General features: G+C 44.4%; 1 protein-coding gene across 2 annotated transcripts in view; it reads right to left on the minus strand.

The window, feature by feature from the left end:
- The window catches only part of POT1 (protection of telomeres 1), a 179,171-nt gene that overhangs the window by 10,714 nt on the left and 149,908 nt on the right, over positions 1-18,549 (minus strand). For both annotated transcript variants that reach the window (XM_025205167.1, XM_006024524.3), the window contains 3 exons: positions 17,631-17,836; positions 10,896-11,031; positions 2,941-3,035 (listed from right to left, as the gene is read on the minus strand). In XM_025205167.1, coding sequence (XP_025060952.1) covers positions 2,941-3,035; positions 10,896-11,031; positions 17,631-17,836 — 437 coding nt within the window. The remainder of the gene's footprint in view (positions 1-2,940; positions 3,036-10,895; positions 11,032-17,630; positions 17,837-18,549) is intronic.

Below are 18,549 nucleotides of genomic sequence, written 5' to 3' on the forward strand. Positions count from 1 at the left end.
GGGGGAAGCAGCAGGGCCAGGCCGACCCGGTGGCAGAGGGGGGATGGGAGGACCTGGCTCAGGGCCGATGCGGGGGAGAGGGGATGAGGAAGGAGCGGAACCGACCTCTGCCCCCCACCCGCCTACATCGGCTCAGAGCCACTCCTCCTATCCCTGCCACCGCCAGGTCAGCCCAGGTCCGCTGCACCCCCTGCCATTGTGGCCCAGCTTCTCCCCAACCTCAGGCCCAGTCCTACCCTTCCCCCACCACAACCACCGCAGTGTGCCCACTATTCCTCCCACCACTGCCGTGTCGGGCCCTGCAGGCAGTGGTGACAGAAGGGGACAGGGGCGGGTTGAGCTGGTGGCCTTGCTCCCCCGTGTGGCATCCTAATCCCACTCCCCCCCACGCTGCTGTCACCTGCAAGGAGTAACAGGGGGCGAGGCCAGCTCCCCTTTCCACCCCCGTTCCATCGCCGCCACCTACAAGGAGCAAGGTGTGGGGGTGCTGGCCTGGTCCCCCCATTTAGTCCACTCTGTTGCCCCCGTCTCCAGGGAGCAGGTGGGGGGGGGGGGGAGGCCAGCTGGCCTCGTCCCCCCTCCATCCCGTTTTCCCACCATCATGGCAGCGCTCCACCATGCCACCAGCTCCTGTCTGAACGCTTGTTCGCACTCTGATTGGCTGTTTGTCAGCCAATAAGAGCACGAATAAAACGTTATGGACAGACAGACGGACAGACTTAAGCTTTTATAACATTAGAATATTAAGATGTATAAAGTGTATAAGTCAATGATAAAACTAGAAATCTATTCACTTACAAAAAACTGCAAAACAATACAAAGACTGGAAAAAACATTCATTTAATGAATTTTGTTTTCATTTTGAGAGAAGTAAATTTCTAATGGGCACATCATGTTACTATTAGTTATATATTAACTCACACTTACAATCATATTATAAAAACTTGAAGAGGATGTTTATGATCTCTTCTTTTACATATCATTATATTTGCATTTATTTTAAAAAAAATATCATTGCAGGCCGAGAGGTATCCTGAGATTTTAAATCCTTATAGGAATGTGAGCCGAATTGAACATAATTACATCCAGAAACTGTTGAGCCTATTTTCCTCTGTTCCCATTGTATATATATACACCAATGATTCTCAACTAGGGTAATGTGAGGTCCTTTTAAGGGTGCCACATAATATAAGAACTGTTATGGGTGCACACACCTACATATGATTTACAAGATAAAGCCAGAGATATCAAATAGGATTTCATAGTAAAAAAAATTCTGGCCTGTTGTGCTCAGAGTTCTTTGCTGCACAAGAATTCTTTTTTGGTAGTGAAAAATGAGCGAAAGTTTAAAACCTGGCATTTTACAAAGGGTGCCTTAATCTTAAAAGGGTTAACAGTCACCAATATTCATGTTATATACCTGTTCACTGCTCTGTTTTTCCTCCAACAGTTGTCAGGACTGACTACCTTAGAATACTATGGGAAAGATTGTCAAAGGTGACTTATAGACTAATTCCTTTCGACTCCTTATAGATTTAACTCCTCCATAATTCCCATTGTAATATGTGAGACTAGCATGCTAATGCCCTCTAGTGTTTTTTTCCTTAGGGCCTTTTTTACATAGTGTACTTTGAGATGCTCAAATGTTGCTCAGTGTTAGTGCTAACTTGAGTTTGGAGCTGATGCACCTTACGGCTGAAAACCTTCTCTAACCGTCTCTTACCTGCACAGCTGTGACTTGCTACTATAGAGGGCTAGTGAGCCAGGACAAGCTTCTATGTATGAGAGAGGGCTTGAGACTGAGTGGGTAATTAAATGGGAAGTAGAAAGGAAATGGGGGTGGGGGACGAGTGGTGAAATGAAGGAAGTCAGCCACCAAAGGATAAAACAAAGAGAATGGAAAAAAAGAATTAAAAAAGAAATAAAGAGAAACTAAATTTAAAAAGGTTGAATGTTTTAATAAACTGGAATTTGGGACTGGGGTATGGAAGTTACTAGTAATGTTTCCCAAGGTGGCTGGAAGTAAGAAGTGGTGAGGGAAGGCACTTTTGGAGAAGCTACTGCCTGTGCCCCAGGAAGGAAGTTGCAGCTCATAAGAACCTGATCCAGCCCACTAACTTGTTCCCCCGTAACCTTCCCAGACTCTACTCCTGGACTTGTCTGAGACCTGTGACCTGGCTAGCTGGCATGTGCTCTGCAAGCTGTTTGTGTGGAGCTGCATGCCTGGGGGTGGGAGGGTGAGTTGGACTGGTGCCAGAACCACCCCTGGACAGTAGAGTTCAGGGGGTGGAAAGTCTGTCCACACAGAATAAGAGGGTGGGGGGTAGGGACACGCATCCTGGGATGATGGATGACGGCAACTTGGGCAGCTCATCTTTAGGGAATGTTCACAAATTAATTGAGCATGAGCTGGATAGCATGGATCGGAGATAAACTTGCCCTGGGGTGGCATAACTAAGCTGCCTAAAATGTGTTTAAAACTAGTCTTAAGTGGTAATATGTATACAATTCAGGGGTTAAGAACTCCAGGAGCCGACTAAAATTAACAAGGCCCTTAAAAGTTAAAAAACCTACTACTGTTCACAGATAAGAACAATTCTTCTTTTTAAGTACTTATATTTAAGTGCATTACATAAACTTTACCTCAACACTACTTAGATATATGTAACTTACAACTACCTTTTGCTCTCTGTATATATAAAGATTCATTACACCTATAGATAAAAAGATTTTCAATTCCTCTGAACACATCATTTAAAAAGGTAAGTATGTGTTTATTTCCAGCCAGGGAAATGCAGATACACCAAATAGCTACAAACTTCCATACACACAATGCATACAAGATGTTAACAAACTGCAATCCATTCACTGAATATTCTGTATCTAAGGCCCAGAATAAAAGTATAACAGTATTTCATTCCATGCCTACGGTCAACTTACTTTGTGCCACTTCACTAGGTTCCCATGAGGGATGTTCTTCTTCAGCAAGGAAATGTAGACTCTTGATAGTCTTTGGTTTTGAACACTGCTTGCACCTGATGGATAAGAAAAAGATGATAGTACATACACTTCGGATTATTGAATGATAGAAAAGTAGGGATGGAAGGGACCTCACAAGAATATCTAGCCCAGTTCTCTGCTCAAAGTAGAATCGTTCCTAACTAAATCCATGAGTGGAAGAATCACTTCCCTTGATTTGCAAGTGACACAGCTGTTAATAAAACCCAGCATGCTGCTGGCTTTTTTTTTTCTGCAACAAGAGTATAGTGTTGGTTCACATTCAGTTTATGGCAGTAGTGCTACTCAATCTTTTAGTTCAGTGGGCCATGAGTGGCCCAACCCATTTGAGGCCCCTGCAGGAAATGGCAGTTTTTCCTTTGCAGGCAGGAACCATTCCAGCCTGCAAGGAGCTGCCAGGAGCGACACGCAAGGGGCGCTGCGTGCATGTGGCCCGGAACATATCTGGGGAGTGTGGAGAACAGCTCCCTGCAGGTAAGTGAAGGGCCGGGGGAGCATATCAAGGTCCCCATGGTGAAAGAGGGAGCAGGAGGCTAGGGGCACTGCCCAGCCACAATGGTGTGTGGGACCCGGGGCCAGGGCAGGGAGCAGGACAGAGTCACAGGCAGCTCATCCAAGGGGTGCAGTGGGTGGTTCTCCACCACTGCACGTACTCTCCCAGGGGAGGCATGAGGGAGCATGTGCCCCCCATATTTGTGCATGGGACAGATGAGGGCTGCTCACTGAGGGTTAGGGGCTCTCCACCCAGCTGCCTTTGCCTAGGGGTTGTGACTCACCTGCCTGCCCAGGGACAAAGGCAGCAGGGTAGAATCCCAAGTCTGCAATGAGCAGACTGCCTCTGCCCTTGCCTGGCTCAGCTCTGCTCTGGCCATGGCAGGGGAATGGGAGGAGGCAGGAAGCAGGGAGGAGAGGTGGGCATATGCCACACCTCCACAGCCTGGCCAGGTCCACCCAGCCTCTTCCTGGTGGGGGCACTGAGCCAGAGCTGGGCTCAGCCAGGCTGGGGGACTTGCGGGGGGCGGGGGGGAAGCCACCCCAACATCCACCTTGCCCCACCCCAGCCACCCTTTCCACAGCTGTTGCTGCATGCCCCAGAGCTGAGCCCAACCCTGGCCCAGTCCCCGCCCCTGAAGGGGGTGCTACACCTTTGCAGGCTCAGCAAAATTACCTCAGCCAGTTCCTTCAATATCCTAGGGTACATCCTATCTGGCCCTGCCAGCTTGAAAGTATCTAGCTTCTCTAAGTAATTCCTAATCTGTTATTCTACTGCTCTACGCTGCTTGTTTCCATCCCTATCTTTGCTGCCAATTGCATTCAACATTTGGTAATTGCCTCTTTGTGAAGACTGAAGTAAATAAGGCATTAAATACTTCAGCTATCTCTGTATCATCCATCACTAGATTGCCTTCCACATTCTCTGCAGGAGCTATAGTTTCTCTGGTTGCCTTCTTACTTTTGACACACTAATAAAATCCATTTGTATTGCCTTTTATGTCCCTTGCCAGGTGCATTTCAAGTTGTGTCTCGGCCATCCTAATTTTTTCCATACATGCCTTTATGATACAGGCAGTCCTCATGCTTATGACCCATCCGGTTCCTGAAAACTACATCTTAAGTTGAAACACCATAACTTGGAACCAATTTTCCCACAGGAACAATGTTGTGTGTGATACAGCTGCATCCAGCTGGTAAGTCTGTTGTGGTAGAAGGGGAGGGGGGAGGGAGAAGATCAACAGCCCTGCATTCGGGCAGGAGCTGCTCATCTGGGAGGGCATGGGGGGGGCAGGTGTTTGCTCCCAGATCTGCGTGGGGCGGGTGAGGACGGGACTGCACTGTGCTTCAGGCAGGTGGCAGGAGCTATGGGGGAGGCTACGGTGAATTTTCAGGAGGCTGCAGTCTCCCCGTAGCCCGTCTTCCCACCCTGATCCAGGGCCACACACCCCCTGCCCCCATACTTCCCACTGCTCGCATAGCCAGGGTGGGGCACGTGCGGGATGGAGCCGTGGCTCATTCAGGTGGTGCGGGGAGGGGAGGGGTGTGGCTCCTGCTGCTGCACGCTGCTTGTCCAGAGGCAGTGCAGCAGCCCAGCTGTGACAGGTCAAGCAGTGGAAGGGCATAGCACCCACTCCCAATGCTGCCACACCCACCCAGAGCACAGCATGGTGCAGCCCCAGTGCTGCCCGCCCCACACAGGCTTGATGCCAAGTGCCTCCTGCTGCTGGGCTGAGACTCATTCTCTGCCCACCTGGTGGTGGGACACATGTGGTGTTGGGCCACTCCCAAGCCAGCTACAGCAGGGATCTGGACAAAAAGTCCAGTGGGCAAGGGCAGCTGCCTTGCCCTGTGCACAGTTCAGGGGGGCAAGTGCTGCTTGGACTTGGATCCTCCCCCAGCCTGGCCTGGCCGGGGCTCTTGCTCACCCAGTGGCAGGGGGCATGGAGGGAGATTGTCCCACTCACCTGGCTGGGCTGGCGGCAAGGGGCACGGCTCAGCACAGCCATGTGAATCCTGCTACTTCCATCTCCTGGACTGTGTCTCGGCTGCACCCCACGTGCATCCTGCTGCTCCCAATCGTGGAGCCTTTGACAGCCAATCTCAGTACTGAGATTGAGTGTCAGGGGCTCCCAATCGACCGGTCAATCACTATCGACGGGTTGATGACCACTGTTTTATAGGATTGTTTTCCGTGTCTCAACTCATTTGAGAGACTGTTGTCTAGAAAGGCTGATCTCCTGTTGCGCTTCCCATTCTTCTGTGGCACTGAAAAAACTTGCTTCTGCTACCTTAAAGTACAGCCAGCTGTCCTGGACTCCTTTTCCCTTCAGACTTGGCTGCGCTCCAGTTCCTGTAGTATGTTAAAATCTGCCTTCCTGAACTTCAGTGTCTTTCTGCTGCTGCTCTTCTTCCTTTCTTCCCATGTCATAGTCAGTCACCCAAGTTACCTTCCACCTTCACAATCTCAATGAGTTCCTTCCTGTTTGTGCGTAGCAACTTGAGAAAAGCTTCCCAAGTTGGATTCTGCCATCTGAATCAAAAAAGTTATCCCCAACACACTCCAGGAACTTGCTTAGATTGCTTGCACACTGCTGCCTCTCTCTCAGCAGATGTCCCCATAATTAAAGTCTCCCATGAGACCTATGTCCTGCAATTTGGAAGCTTCCACCAGTTGTTTAAGAAGGCCTCACCCACCTCCTTCTCTTGGGTTTGGTGGTCATAGCAGGTGGCTATCATAGTGTTCCCCCTGCCACTCTCCTCTCTGACCTTTACCAAGAGGCTTTCAATAAGCTGAACTTCTACTTTGTACTGAGCCTCAGAACACGTGTCTCCTTTATAAGCAGGGCAACACTACCTCCCTTTCCCCGCTTCTACCTTTGTGAACAAGCTATACCCATCCATGACTGTACTCTAGTCATGTCAACTATCTCACAACATCTCTGTAATCCCAATTATACCATAATTCTGTACTTGTACTAGGACCTCCAATTCTTCCTGCTTGTTCCCCACATTTGTTGCATCAGTAGATAAATATTTTGGGTATCTAACAGACTGTTCTAGCCTTTGTTTAAGAACATTGCTAAGGCTTTTGTTATTGCTCCACTTGTTCAGCTTTAACCAGGAGCCTAGACTCTTTGCTTAGCTCTGGGCTTTTGTCTCCATTTCCTGGTGAACCTAGCCTAAATTCCTCCTCACTTCAGTACTACAAAGTATTAAATCTTTCCCTTTGTACAGAACAAGGTTATTCAAATAAAAGTATTCTATTGGAATATAAAAGACCTTTAAAACTCAAGTTTATTTCAGCATGCAGAAATCTGAGGAAGCATGTAAAGTAGTCAGTGTTAATGCTCTCTATGAATCATGATCAAAAAGAAAATAAGTTATTTTAGTTGGAGAAAGATGGCCTAATTGAATAAGCAAGGCTGGCAACTATGCGTTCTTGAGTACATATTCATAAACCAGAACTTTTTGTTGTTTAACAATACACAAAGTGCCATTTTGTAATAGGAGTAATAAATATGAAAATGTACAATGCATTAAAAACATGGCAGGGTTAGTACAGGAATTTGGATATTCCTGTGCCCAAACATATTTTAACTATGAGTTATTAAAACTACCTCTTCTTTTTATTACTAAGGTATTTATGCATCCTCTCAAACTTTACAGAAAGTATGATAGTAAGTAAAATACAGTAAGTGGATAGAGAAGTCCATATCATTTTGCTCTCTTTGCCCAAGGAAACAAAATTACAGAAGCAGTTTATTTTTCTTCAAAGTCAGCTTTCATATCAGTGTATTACAGTTAAAACATAAAACAAACATTTATCTACTTTAAGATTAAAAGTAAAATTTAGGTTAAAAAATCAATGATGCTAATTCTGCCTCATTTGTGTGGCTATGAACCTTGGATCAATTAAGTCAATCCAATTTTACACTGGAGTAACTTAGAATGGAATGCGGTTTACTACATGCATGTATGTCCATACTTATACCCCTTACACACTTGCCTTAAATAAATGCCATGTAGAAAGTACATTAGGGCAGCCCAACTTCAGTGTGGCTGGAGGCTGCAGGTGGCACCAGTGTAGCCCCCAGGTTACATACTACATAGGCATGTAGTATGTGACCCCTCCCTGTAAACTGAGAGTCCTGGCCTAGTCATAACAGTGATGGTATGACCTACTTAGGAAACTGAGGCATGGGCAGTTGAAACCTTGTTATATAACCAAAGAGCAGGAACTTTATGTTAATAAGTTATGAAGTGATAATGAACATGAGTGGTCCAAGAAAATGATATTGTTCAGTGACATTGATTGATTGAGATGTGCAAGCAGTGATTGGACCATGGTATGATTGGCAGGTGGCGAGGTAGCCACTACAAAAAAGCCAGCGTGAGACACCATCTTAGTGTGCGTGCATATGTGTGCGTGTTGTGTGTGTGTGTGAGTGTTCAGGAGTGTGCGTGCACGTCTGCATATGTGGTGAAGAGTGTGCGTGCCGAGAAGCTGTGTGAGCTGAGTCTAAGAGCCTGAGAGTTTTGAGTGGTGTTGAATCTGCTGGAGAGGCTGGGAAGATTGGGAGTGCAGGTGCTGAGTGCTGTGTGTGTGGGGACACTGGAATTCCACCTGAGATACTCACCTTCCTTTCCCCCATAGGACGGGTAAAGTATCACCCTTCCCTTTTGAGGTCTCCAAGTACTCCGCTTGTGGAGGAAAGGGTAGAAATCCTCTGCCTGACAGGGATGTGACAGCAGGCCCTGCAGCCTGGGTGTCAGTGTTCTTAGCTGCCACTGCTGGTGACAGGCCGGTATGGCTCTCTGTACATATTTGTATATAGTGTTCTCTTGAGTGGTTGTTAACTAGTTCATGTTGCTATGATTACTGTTAATTTTGGCTTGTAATACAGATTGCTTATTAACCCTTACTTAGTGTTTGTATTCATTAATAGTAGTGGATCTCAGGGTGGGGCTGGGCTGCAGGACAATACTCTGAGGGGTTAACTCTTTCAGGTGCAAGCAAATCATAGACCCCTGGCACAGTAGACGCCTAACCAACCTCTGTCCCTGTAATTACCATAGCCCCAGAACTCTCACTATGCAGGCTGTACTGGTGGTGCAAAGCCCCCTGTACCCTATGTAGCAGCAGGAAAGGTAGCCACTCGGGCCTGTGGGCTGCCAGTTGGACAGCATTTAGAAATAGGATAGTAAACAAAACAGAGATATTTAGAAATATTAAAAAAAATCTATTCAGACAAGATATATATTGTTAAAAGCATGACTGAGATGGTGACAAATTTAAATGCACAGGTAATTCTAGAATCAATCCCATCTCAACTCTAACTTGGCCTTTTGTGTAAAGTGTATATTTGATATTCTACAAGGCTTTCACTTATTGTGGCTTGATAGGTATGTGTAGTGGAATATGGAATGAGGCATCCAAACACCTTGCAGTTCTTAAATGTGCTCTACTTTCTAGTTTGGAAAACTGTGCCTATAAAGGATGCTGGCTGTGAGACTGGCAAGCTTTTGGACTGGTATCTGCCCTAGGAGTGAAGGAAGGGAAATCATAATGTACAAGGGGTGATCTGGACACTATATTCAACTCCTTTGAAAAGGATGTTTCCATAACCTTGTAATAGACAAACAAAGGGGTAAGGGGACATCAGGCCAAATGCAACATTGTACTGTTCCTTCTCATTCAGGCCTCACTAGGTCTTACTGTCATCAGCCCAAGGCAGAATCTATTCAATCTAGGCATCTTCCTCTAAGCTGCATAGGTTGAATAGATAACCAACTGAACTGTTGTTCAGTTTTCAACTGGAGAAGGCGGGGGAGGCTGGCACTGACTTAGGCCAGTAGACAGGAGATGCTACCGCATGTCTCCCAACCTGCAGGCCACTGCCAGCTCGGCCAAGTATCCCCAGCTCCCTGCTGTCCTTCCACAAAGGGCACCCTGTCCAGGTGCTGGCCCACCTTGAGGGAGACTCCCCCTCAGGTTTCCCCCAGCCTGGGTTCCCCAGTCCAGGCAGCCCTGGGGAGCTGAGGAGAATCCCCTCTCTCCTCCTTCCCAGCTGCTGATTGCTTCAGGTGCTGCCACAGGAGGGAGGGAGAAGAAGTCCTCCTGGATTCGCAGCAGCTGAGGCAAAACCAACTGCAGAGGAGCAGGAGAATTTCCCTCTGTTTCCTGAGGTTGCCTGAGACTTGCATGGGCTAAGGCAAGCAGCTCTGGGGTTTGGGAGGGAAGGGATTCTCCTCAGTTCCCTGGGACTTCCCAGGTAGGGGTACCCTGGGCTGGGGTAGGGGGGAGCCCTCCAAGGAAGGGGCTCCCTGGTGCCCCCATTCGGGGTTGCATGGGCAGACACCCAGCCAGGAGGATGACTTCTTCCTCCCTCTTGTGGCAGTGGTCAAAGCAATCAGTAGCTGGGAAGGGGGAGAGGGGAGGGCCGCCGAGGGTCAAAAAGTCCTCACCACAGGAGCTTTTCCTTCCCCTACATGCTGTGTAAACTTGGCTAGAGGGATCTGGGGGTCTGCTCCCTTGTCTTTGCACCCCACCCCCATCCCTGTGGGATGAGAGATGCACGCAGGAAGCAGACTAAGGAGCTGAGGGGCGAGGTAGTCCCCACTCCACTGGAGCAGACAGCATAGCCCATGGCTACGAAGCATCCTGGGATGCTGGGGGGACTGTGAGTTAACTTGAACCAGGACGGGATCAGGGACAGAAGTTCTATAACTGATTTAGGTTAAACCAGTTTAAGTCTGGTACTACAACCAACCAGGTTTATCTTAAACCAGTTTTGGCCATTTTTAAAGCAATTTATATGCATTGAAGTTCTGTTCTAAGTTTAAACCAGTTTCCAATCACTTAAATTGGTTTATGTGTAACTTCTGTCCCTTCTTTCATTTTTTTTACAGCAAAGAAAACATACTGTAAATTCAAATAACTGCTTTATTAACTGCATCAACTTGTTAATGTCCTTATTGTCAACTAAATACAAAGGCAGCTCCTGAAACTGCCCTATGAATATGAAAATGAAGCATTTTAATTAGCTGGTAATAGAAAAATAAAATCAAATAGTTTCAGGGAACTGTAAAAAAATACTACATGGACAGATTTTAAAAATTTAGCATCTCTTTAGAGTAAAGAATCATAATAGGAGTTACTTGGCCCTCAACTATACTTATGGGAACAAGTACCACATTCAGGATACAGATCACTGTTTCCTTCTGCCACACTGTATTCATTTTTATAATTGTTAAAAGACAACAGTTTTTTTCCCCAAAGAACTTTTAAAAGATATGTCCAAAATGGGTGTGAAAGGTTGAATTAACTTTCTATAAATCCACTTGATGTAACTTATAAAATATGGGCACAATATTTAACCTACCCATAATGCCGTATCTTCCCTTGCAAAAGGAATGGAGCAGAAAGATCTAGGAGTTCAAGATCTTCTTGCGTGGATCTCACAGGAATAACACCTTTAAATCTTCTTGTAAATTTCAGAATTTCTTTTTGTGTCCCTCCTTTAACAACAAATAAACAACAATTTATTAACTCAGAGTTCCCCAAAATCTTGATACCTGGGGCACATTATTTTCTGGATTAAAACTGGCAACGTATTTCGTTCTTATGCTTGAGACTGTGTGTGTGTGTGTGTGTGCGCGCGCGCAAAATACGTATGCATGCATTCTTTTCTGTAAAACAACAAACATATTCCATTCTCCTGGCAGAGGAAAGTGTACTAGTGCTGAAATGTACTGTTAAAAAATGACACCACTACCTCTTTCTTTAAGCAAATGGTTAGTATTTATACTAGCAGTTTCAACCTTTTAGTCTTAAGGCACTCCTCCATAATTCTCTGAATTTTGTAGCACCCTGGTTGAAAATTGCTAAGAATAGATCTAAAAGATCTAAATTCAGACAAGATATGGAGGGGGCTTTGAGGCTAAAAAAGAAATGAGAATCGCTGATCTAGTCCTTGACACTTAAGAGCAAGGACCTCACTCTGCTATGCCTTGCTCTTTCCACTGTCTGCCCCCTCCCAACTCTCAGTCTGTACCTCAGAGAACAAGGCTCCTTCAGGGTCTCACATGCTGGTGACCACCCCTGCAGCCCCTCTTGCTAGCCTCAGGAGGGTGAGAAGATTGGAGGTTATAAGCCAGGCTGCAAATCACAGCTCCATCTGTGCACCTGTCCATCCACTTGCATAAGAGTGCTGCTGGGAGTGTGGGTGGTTGGAAGGGGGCAGCATAGCGGCTGCCTGAGGGAAGGGAAGGCAGCAGCAGTGGTGGCAGTCCCCAGAGGAACAGTCATAGGCACTGATGGAGTAGTTGGGTCAGACACAGGGTGCCAGATGTAAGAGAAGAGCATTAACCTCCTCTCACAGTGGATCTCACAGTATTTCTGTTGCTTTTGTGCCACACTAGTGTACCACAGCACACCCTTTGAGAATCACTATTAACTGTATGCACATAATGCTAAATTAAATAATTCAACTCCCTTGGACTGATGGATATCAATTTCAGGACCTGTGACAAATAACTGACCATGATCCAATGTTAAAAAGGACTCCTAAATTGACTGTAGTGTTGAAACAATGATTTATCCATTATGGTCTAGGAGTAACTGATTATATATATTGATTGTACAAAAATGTGAATACTTATATAAAGCTGCAAATGTGACTTGTTACTGCATGCAGAAATCAGATGTTTAAATAACCACATATTCAATAGAGGCAAAATGAAATGTGCAATTTGCCATGACACACTTAAAAAATATTTTATGGTAGTAAATGACAATTAACAAATTAGCATAGCTTAAAACAACTTTACTCTTGGGAAATGCCTGCAGTTGCCCTGTGCTACTCTCAGGACCATTGCCAAAACCTAAGCCCTAACTACTTGCTTCCCCAAAACCACAACACGAGCAGTGAAGTTGCTTCAGATGTCAATCTCATCTGCTTCTGGGGGAATCAGACGAATGGTACATGACCAGTCCATGGACTGGATGACCTGGCTAGACAAAGCTTTGGCTGAGATGTTCTAGTTGGGGATAGTCCTACTTTGGGGAGGGAGTTGGACTAGATGACCTCCTGAGGTCCCTTCCAACCTTGATTTTCTTTGAGTCTATTTCTATGAATGGTGTGTGGCTGGCCCCACATGCATGCATGTGACTATGCATGTGGATCCTCCCATGTTGGATTCAGTGCATGTGACATCTGCTCCAGCCATCTATAACTCATCACGAAAAGGCCCAGCTTCCCAGGGGCTTGCCTGCTACCATCAGAACAAGTGAGACCCATGGTTCTGGGGCCCTGGTGCTGCTGGGGCTCCAGAATTGCTGCTTTCACCTGGGTGCTTGGCACCCAAACCAGGAAAAGCCACAGTGTTGGAGCCCCAGTAGCACCATGGCTTCTTCCTGCAGCAGGTACAAAATGTCTGGGTGACAGCTACAGCACTGGAACTCCAGTAGCACTGTGGGAAGCAGCCAAGCACCACGACTTGTTCCCATGGCTGCAACTAAGCACTCACAACAGACCCGCAGCCTTGGTCAGGGACCTTCCCCTGGTGGCAGCCAAGTGCTTGTGAGCCTAGGCTTCTTCTGATCGTAGCGCTGGGGTGCTTCAGCACCATACATCTCACCCAGGTGCTTGGCTACCCCAAGGGGAAGGTCCCCCGTCAAGGCTGTAAACTGGATAATCTAGATATGTGGGCTGGATCTGGCCGCAGACCATATGTTTGACGCTAATGCTTTAGGGTAATCCAATGCTGCTACACTGGAGATCTGTAGTGTGCTGGAGAGCAGCGGCAGTAGTGCCTTGGAAGTGTCCTCATCATTTGCCTCAGTTCTCTGTTTGGAGCATGCAAGCAGCCACATAACTACTATGGAATGTAGCTACAGTGAAACTACTGTGACCACTAAAATGATTTTTTTTTTCCACATGGAAGCAACTTGCCATTGTAGTTCTTAAATGGCAAAAAAAACCCAACAGATTTTTAGGTAGCAATTTGAAGGAAAGCGCTTGCTAAAAGCATCAGAACTGAAGCAAGGCGAAAAATGAAACACAGTAATAAATAGGATGCAATTTTAAATACTGCTTTCATGGGACTTTATAAGACTTTACTGGAAATTAATGTCTTATGTTATTAGAAAAGCTGGGATTTTTCTGCAATTTTTCTGCAATTATGCAGGATCAGTTTGATAAATTTCTCCCTATATTTACTATAATCGCTCTGCAATTGCTGCTTTAAAATACACACTTAATAACCAACACCTTTGGCCAAAATAACAAGTCACTAAATACCTGCTTCTTAAATCTTGAAACAACTGCAACTAGAAGACGACCCAATTCTTAAAGAGATTTTTCCAGAACCACTCATCCTAGCTTTTAAACAGGCATTGAACCTTATCACCAGAAGCAAACTTCCTATGGCCCCAAGCACACCAAATGGATCCAGACCATGCCAACACAAGAAAAGTAAAACCTGTCCACACATTTCTATTACTCCCACAACAGAACCATCACCACCATCACTAATCCTGGATCTTATGTCTGGACCTCCAGAAATGTAATAGATCTTATCCAGTGCAGTGAATGCCGTGATGGAAACTATGTAGGAGAAACCAAACAACTGAGTACCAGAATGATAGATTTTCAGTGTGCGTTCAAAGACAAAAAATACCCAATTACTGTGGGTGCACATTTCTCACAAGACAACCACTCTCTCTAACCTCTCAGTTCTAATCCCCAAAGGGAATTTACAAAACACCTATTGTAGATGAGCCTACGAAATTCACTTCATAAATCTACTGGATACAAAAAATCATGGCCTACATACAGACATTTAATTTATGACACATTATAAACTACCTGCCATCTGATAACTGCAGGTAACTTTTCTACATTTTATCACTGGTCCACATTTTCTTTTGTTTTTCCCATTCCATCTGCCTGTCTCTTGCTCATTAACTCCTACCCCCTCTGATCTTCCCTGCCACACATCTGCATTTTCACAAACCTGCATTTTGCATATTAGCTTAAGCTTCTATTTGACCATAGAGAGAAGACAAACACCAGCAGACTCTCCCTATGTCTGAAGAAGGGTGCCTGTGCTTGAAAGCTTGCAAAGAACAATTTTTCCAACTATTTAGTTGGTGTAATAAAAGATATCACCTTTGCCCAAATAACCGTATCTGCCTATCTCCTTAATTCATGAATAGATAACAGGGAAGAAACAGCAATTACTTTTTGCAATGTAGTTGTTTTCTACAAAAACAAGTGTGCTGTTTAATGTTAAATTTTAATAAAATGTATGATCATAAAAAGCATTATAAGGTGCTCTCTGATTCATGCACATTTTAGATTTGTAGTTTACTATCTGTAGTAATGATGTAATGATTTGTAATGATTAGAAAAGTCAACACACCCAATGTTTCCATGTGCTAGGTGATGTGCAAATTGCACAAGAGACCATACCTTTTTATTTACATTTTCACTCTAATTAGACAAAAGGTTGGGAGGAGAAACAAGTACAGAGATGTCCAACAGCTTAGCCGAAAAGCACGCAGGTTAGTTACAGAACCGAGAATAGAGCACGCGTCTACCAAGCCTCAATCCGGCACCTCTTAAGCCATACTTGAAATGTTACAACCATTCAAAGGATTTAAATAAGTATAAAACACATGCAGCTTTACCAATGGAACCACTGGGATAATTTAAGATAATTCATAAGATAAAGTTTCATTTAAGAAAATGTTTTCAGTTTACTTATAAATCAACATTGAAGTCTATAAGATTAAACAATAAATGTCACTGAAATTAATTATAGCGAGTATATTGTATGAATACTGAAGCCAATGATGAATGGTACATATTAATACACTTTTCACTAATGTGATGACATCTTAGTTTTAACCTTTATCCCAAATTAGATTTAATTTATGTTCAAGGAAATTAAAAAAAAAAATGCTAACAGAAAAACCTCTTTCTTGTGTCCATCTTTCATCTCAGCTGTCCAGTCAAGGCCAAACAACTTCTATGCCAGCAGCATGGCTCAGCATCTGGTTTATGGAGAGGAGAGGGTATTGTACTATACTAAAGCAACCTGCTTATGTTTAAAAAAAAAAAGTAATATATGGATCTCCTTAGTTAGATGGAATTGCCATGTTGTGTTTTACCTCTTCAGGCAGTGTACATGTGGAGAAGGTCAGGGAGGATGCTCAGGAGGCTGGAAAAAATGCCTTTTGGAACTTGTACCAACAAACAATATGGAAGTAAAACACAAACAAACAAACGAACAAAACCCAATACATTGTAGAAAAATCCCAGGACTGCGGAAGAGAAATAAATGGGCTAGAAGAAGCCCACTAGAACTTCTGTTTAGTGATACGGGAATAATTTACAATTCTGTCCTTCATTCCCACTAATGCACTTAATATGGTGTCATATCCAGCTGCAGAAGCTTTGGTATCTATGTAAAACATCTGTAGCAAAAATGATGAGGTTTGGTTTTAGGAGAAAAAAGCAGCCGCAAAAATGGGAAGAGGGTCCTGTTACAGAGGAAGAAAGTTATATTAATAAGTAATAAAAATGCATTCGGAACATGCTGCAAATGCTGCAATTAAAATGAGTCAAATAATAAGCTAAGAGGAAAATGGAAGGAGCTTTGCTATTAACCCTCATGATCTCTTAACTAACTCACCTTTGCTTTTTCACACCAAGGCACTAGGACAATGTGATCTTGCTTGAAATTCAGAAAATGAGGATATGCAACATATTTATATTCTTCTTTAAATTGCTTTGTTTAAAGTTAGATGCCTATTTTTCTCTCTAAAAAGCATTCTGTTAAAAATGAACATTTTCTGAACTATATTTATGTGAAACAACACTGACATCCAGAGGCTGACAATGCTAAGAGTAGGCTTGCATTCTCAGAAGCATGCCAAACCTTCTACTTATTTAGTATGTACTGAAGATCTTTTGAAAGATAAAAATCAGAACTAAACCTATCTACGAGCCCATTCATTATAAGTTTTTTGGTTTGACATGAGAATATACAAAAGTATCTAGATCCTCTCTGGATTACAGAAATAGTAACCCACTCTTCGCATTTTGTGTAATCACATCAGTGAACCAGTCAGTTAGCTATAACTAAGAGTTCCAAAGGAAAGTATCATTTAGTTAATCAGTCTGTCCTTGGTTTTTAATTCTCATTCTAAAATGTTTGTTTTTAATTTGGAGAGATACTTAAATCCTAAACACCTAGTAGGAAGGGACACTGTGGCTCCCTCCAGAAGTTACATGTTTTGGGGAATATATGAAAATTTTCCCAAGACAAAAAAAAATGACCAAGCTGCCAAAATGCCAGTGGATCCATACCAGAAGCTGCTGATTCTGCCATGCTGGGACAAACTTAATGTCTAGCCAGGTCTTCTACTCCCCATAATACCACAGTGCTCTTCTCTATCTCCTCACCTTCCAGTAGGAAGGGAAGTCATTGGTGACCTGACAGCCTGAGGAATTGCAAGCTGCCAGAAATGTTTGGTGGCTGCACTATCTCTGTTGCCACCCAGTGGTGAGAGCTGCTGAGATGAGGGCTGCCTGGTCAAGGAAAGCTGCTTTCTCCAATTCCAGACAGTTTGAGTGCCAAAAACTTTAAAAAGCTTCCAAACTACCTGCACAGTGCACACCCTTTAAAGCTGACGGCTCCTGAGCAGCCTGGCAATGGCAAGAGGCTGCCTAGTGTTGGGTTGCTCATGCGCCTGAAGGTCCTGACACTTGGGGAGGTGCCTGTGGCTACTCAAGAACAGCCTCAATTAAGTGGCAAGGGCAAAGGGACTCCCTGAAAGTGGCAAGAGAGGCTGTGTTCCCTACTCTCTCCTGCCACTGCCTGCAGGAAGTCCCTTCACCCTTGCCAGTGCAAATGGCAGTGGCAGGGCTGGCATACCCCAGATCAATCTGTCACCGAAGGCAACAACTTCACCCTTGCTACACAATGACAAGGGTGACAGGGCTCTGTGCAGGTAGCAGCAGGGGCTAATTGAGACAGAGCACTACACAAATAACATGGGGTGGGGTATGGTATCCAAAGAGGATACAACTGTAATTGTATTATCTTACCTTCTACCATTATCAAACATTTTCCTGGCTCTTGAACCATTTCATTGTGCTTCACAAAATGAACAGCTATTGTTCTTTGTTCTGGGTGTTCTGTATTCCACACAGCAGAATCATACCACAGCTTATTGTGCAATTCTGGATTTGGAAGTGTAGCTGCAGAGTCTTGTAAAATAAAGTCAAAGTCATCTCCATCTGGAACTTCTTGCCTAAAACCATTTGAAGAAGGAATAATTACATAATAAATCTATTAAATAATTAATTAAATAATTAAATAATAGCAGCTCCTTTGTCTAATAAAGTATGGTATGCAGTTCTTCAAAAATACTGAATTATAACAAAAGTACATGTGATACCTGAAAATGCACTTTTGTGCATATTATTATTTGACGAAACCTAATCTGATGACATGTTACAGCAGTTTTAGGGTTTGATGCTACACAGGCACGTGTGGAGTATTAGGCACTTTATGTCCAATTCAGTCCTGTGTTAAAGTGCCTGATCTTGCATTTTTAGCAGGCTAAGGCCTAATGCTTTCATCCAGGCTCACTTAAGTGACAAGGACTCCTTCTGACATCTCTAGGTTTTCTATCAAGCTCTAAGAAGGCTGATGGCTATAAAATGGTATTTAGAGGTTTGGTTTTGGGAATTGGCCTGTATGTAAAATAGATATGCATTAGAACAATGGTCCAGTGGAATGGCAAGGGTTAAACTGATTCAAAAAGCCTGTTTATGACTGTGACAGGGGCACTCTCCTGAGGCTGGGTCTCATGTCATCCTGCCCACCTGTCGTTATGGGGTAATCTGTCCGGTCTCACCTGCCATAACTTTGCTGTTCCTACAAACAGATGGTAAATGTGGGAGACTATTACATGCCCCGATGCCAGGGGGTGCTATCTGTGGCTCCGAACCTTCCCTCCCC

Source organism: Alligator sinensis, unplaced genomic scaffold (assembly GCF_000455745.1).
Source record: "Alligator sinensis unplaced genomic scaffold, ASM45574v1 scaffold574_1, whole genome shotgun sequence".
In the NCBI taxonomy this organism is placed as follows: Eukaryota; Metazoa; Chordata; order Crocodylia; family Alligatoridae; genus Alligator; species Alligator sinensis.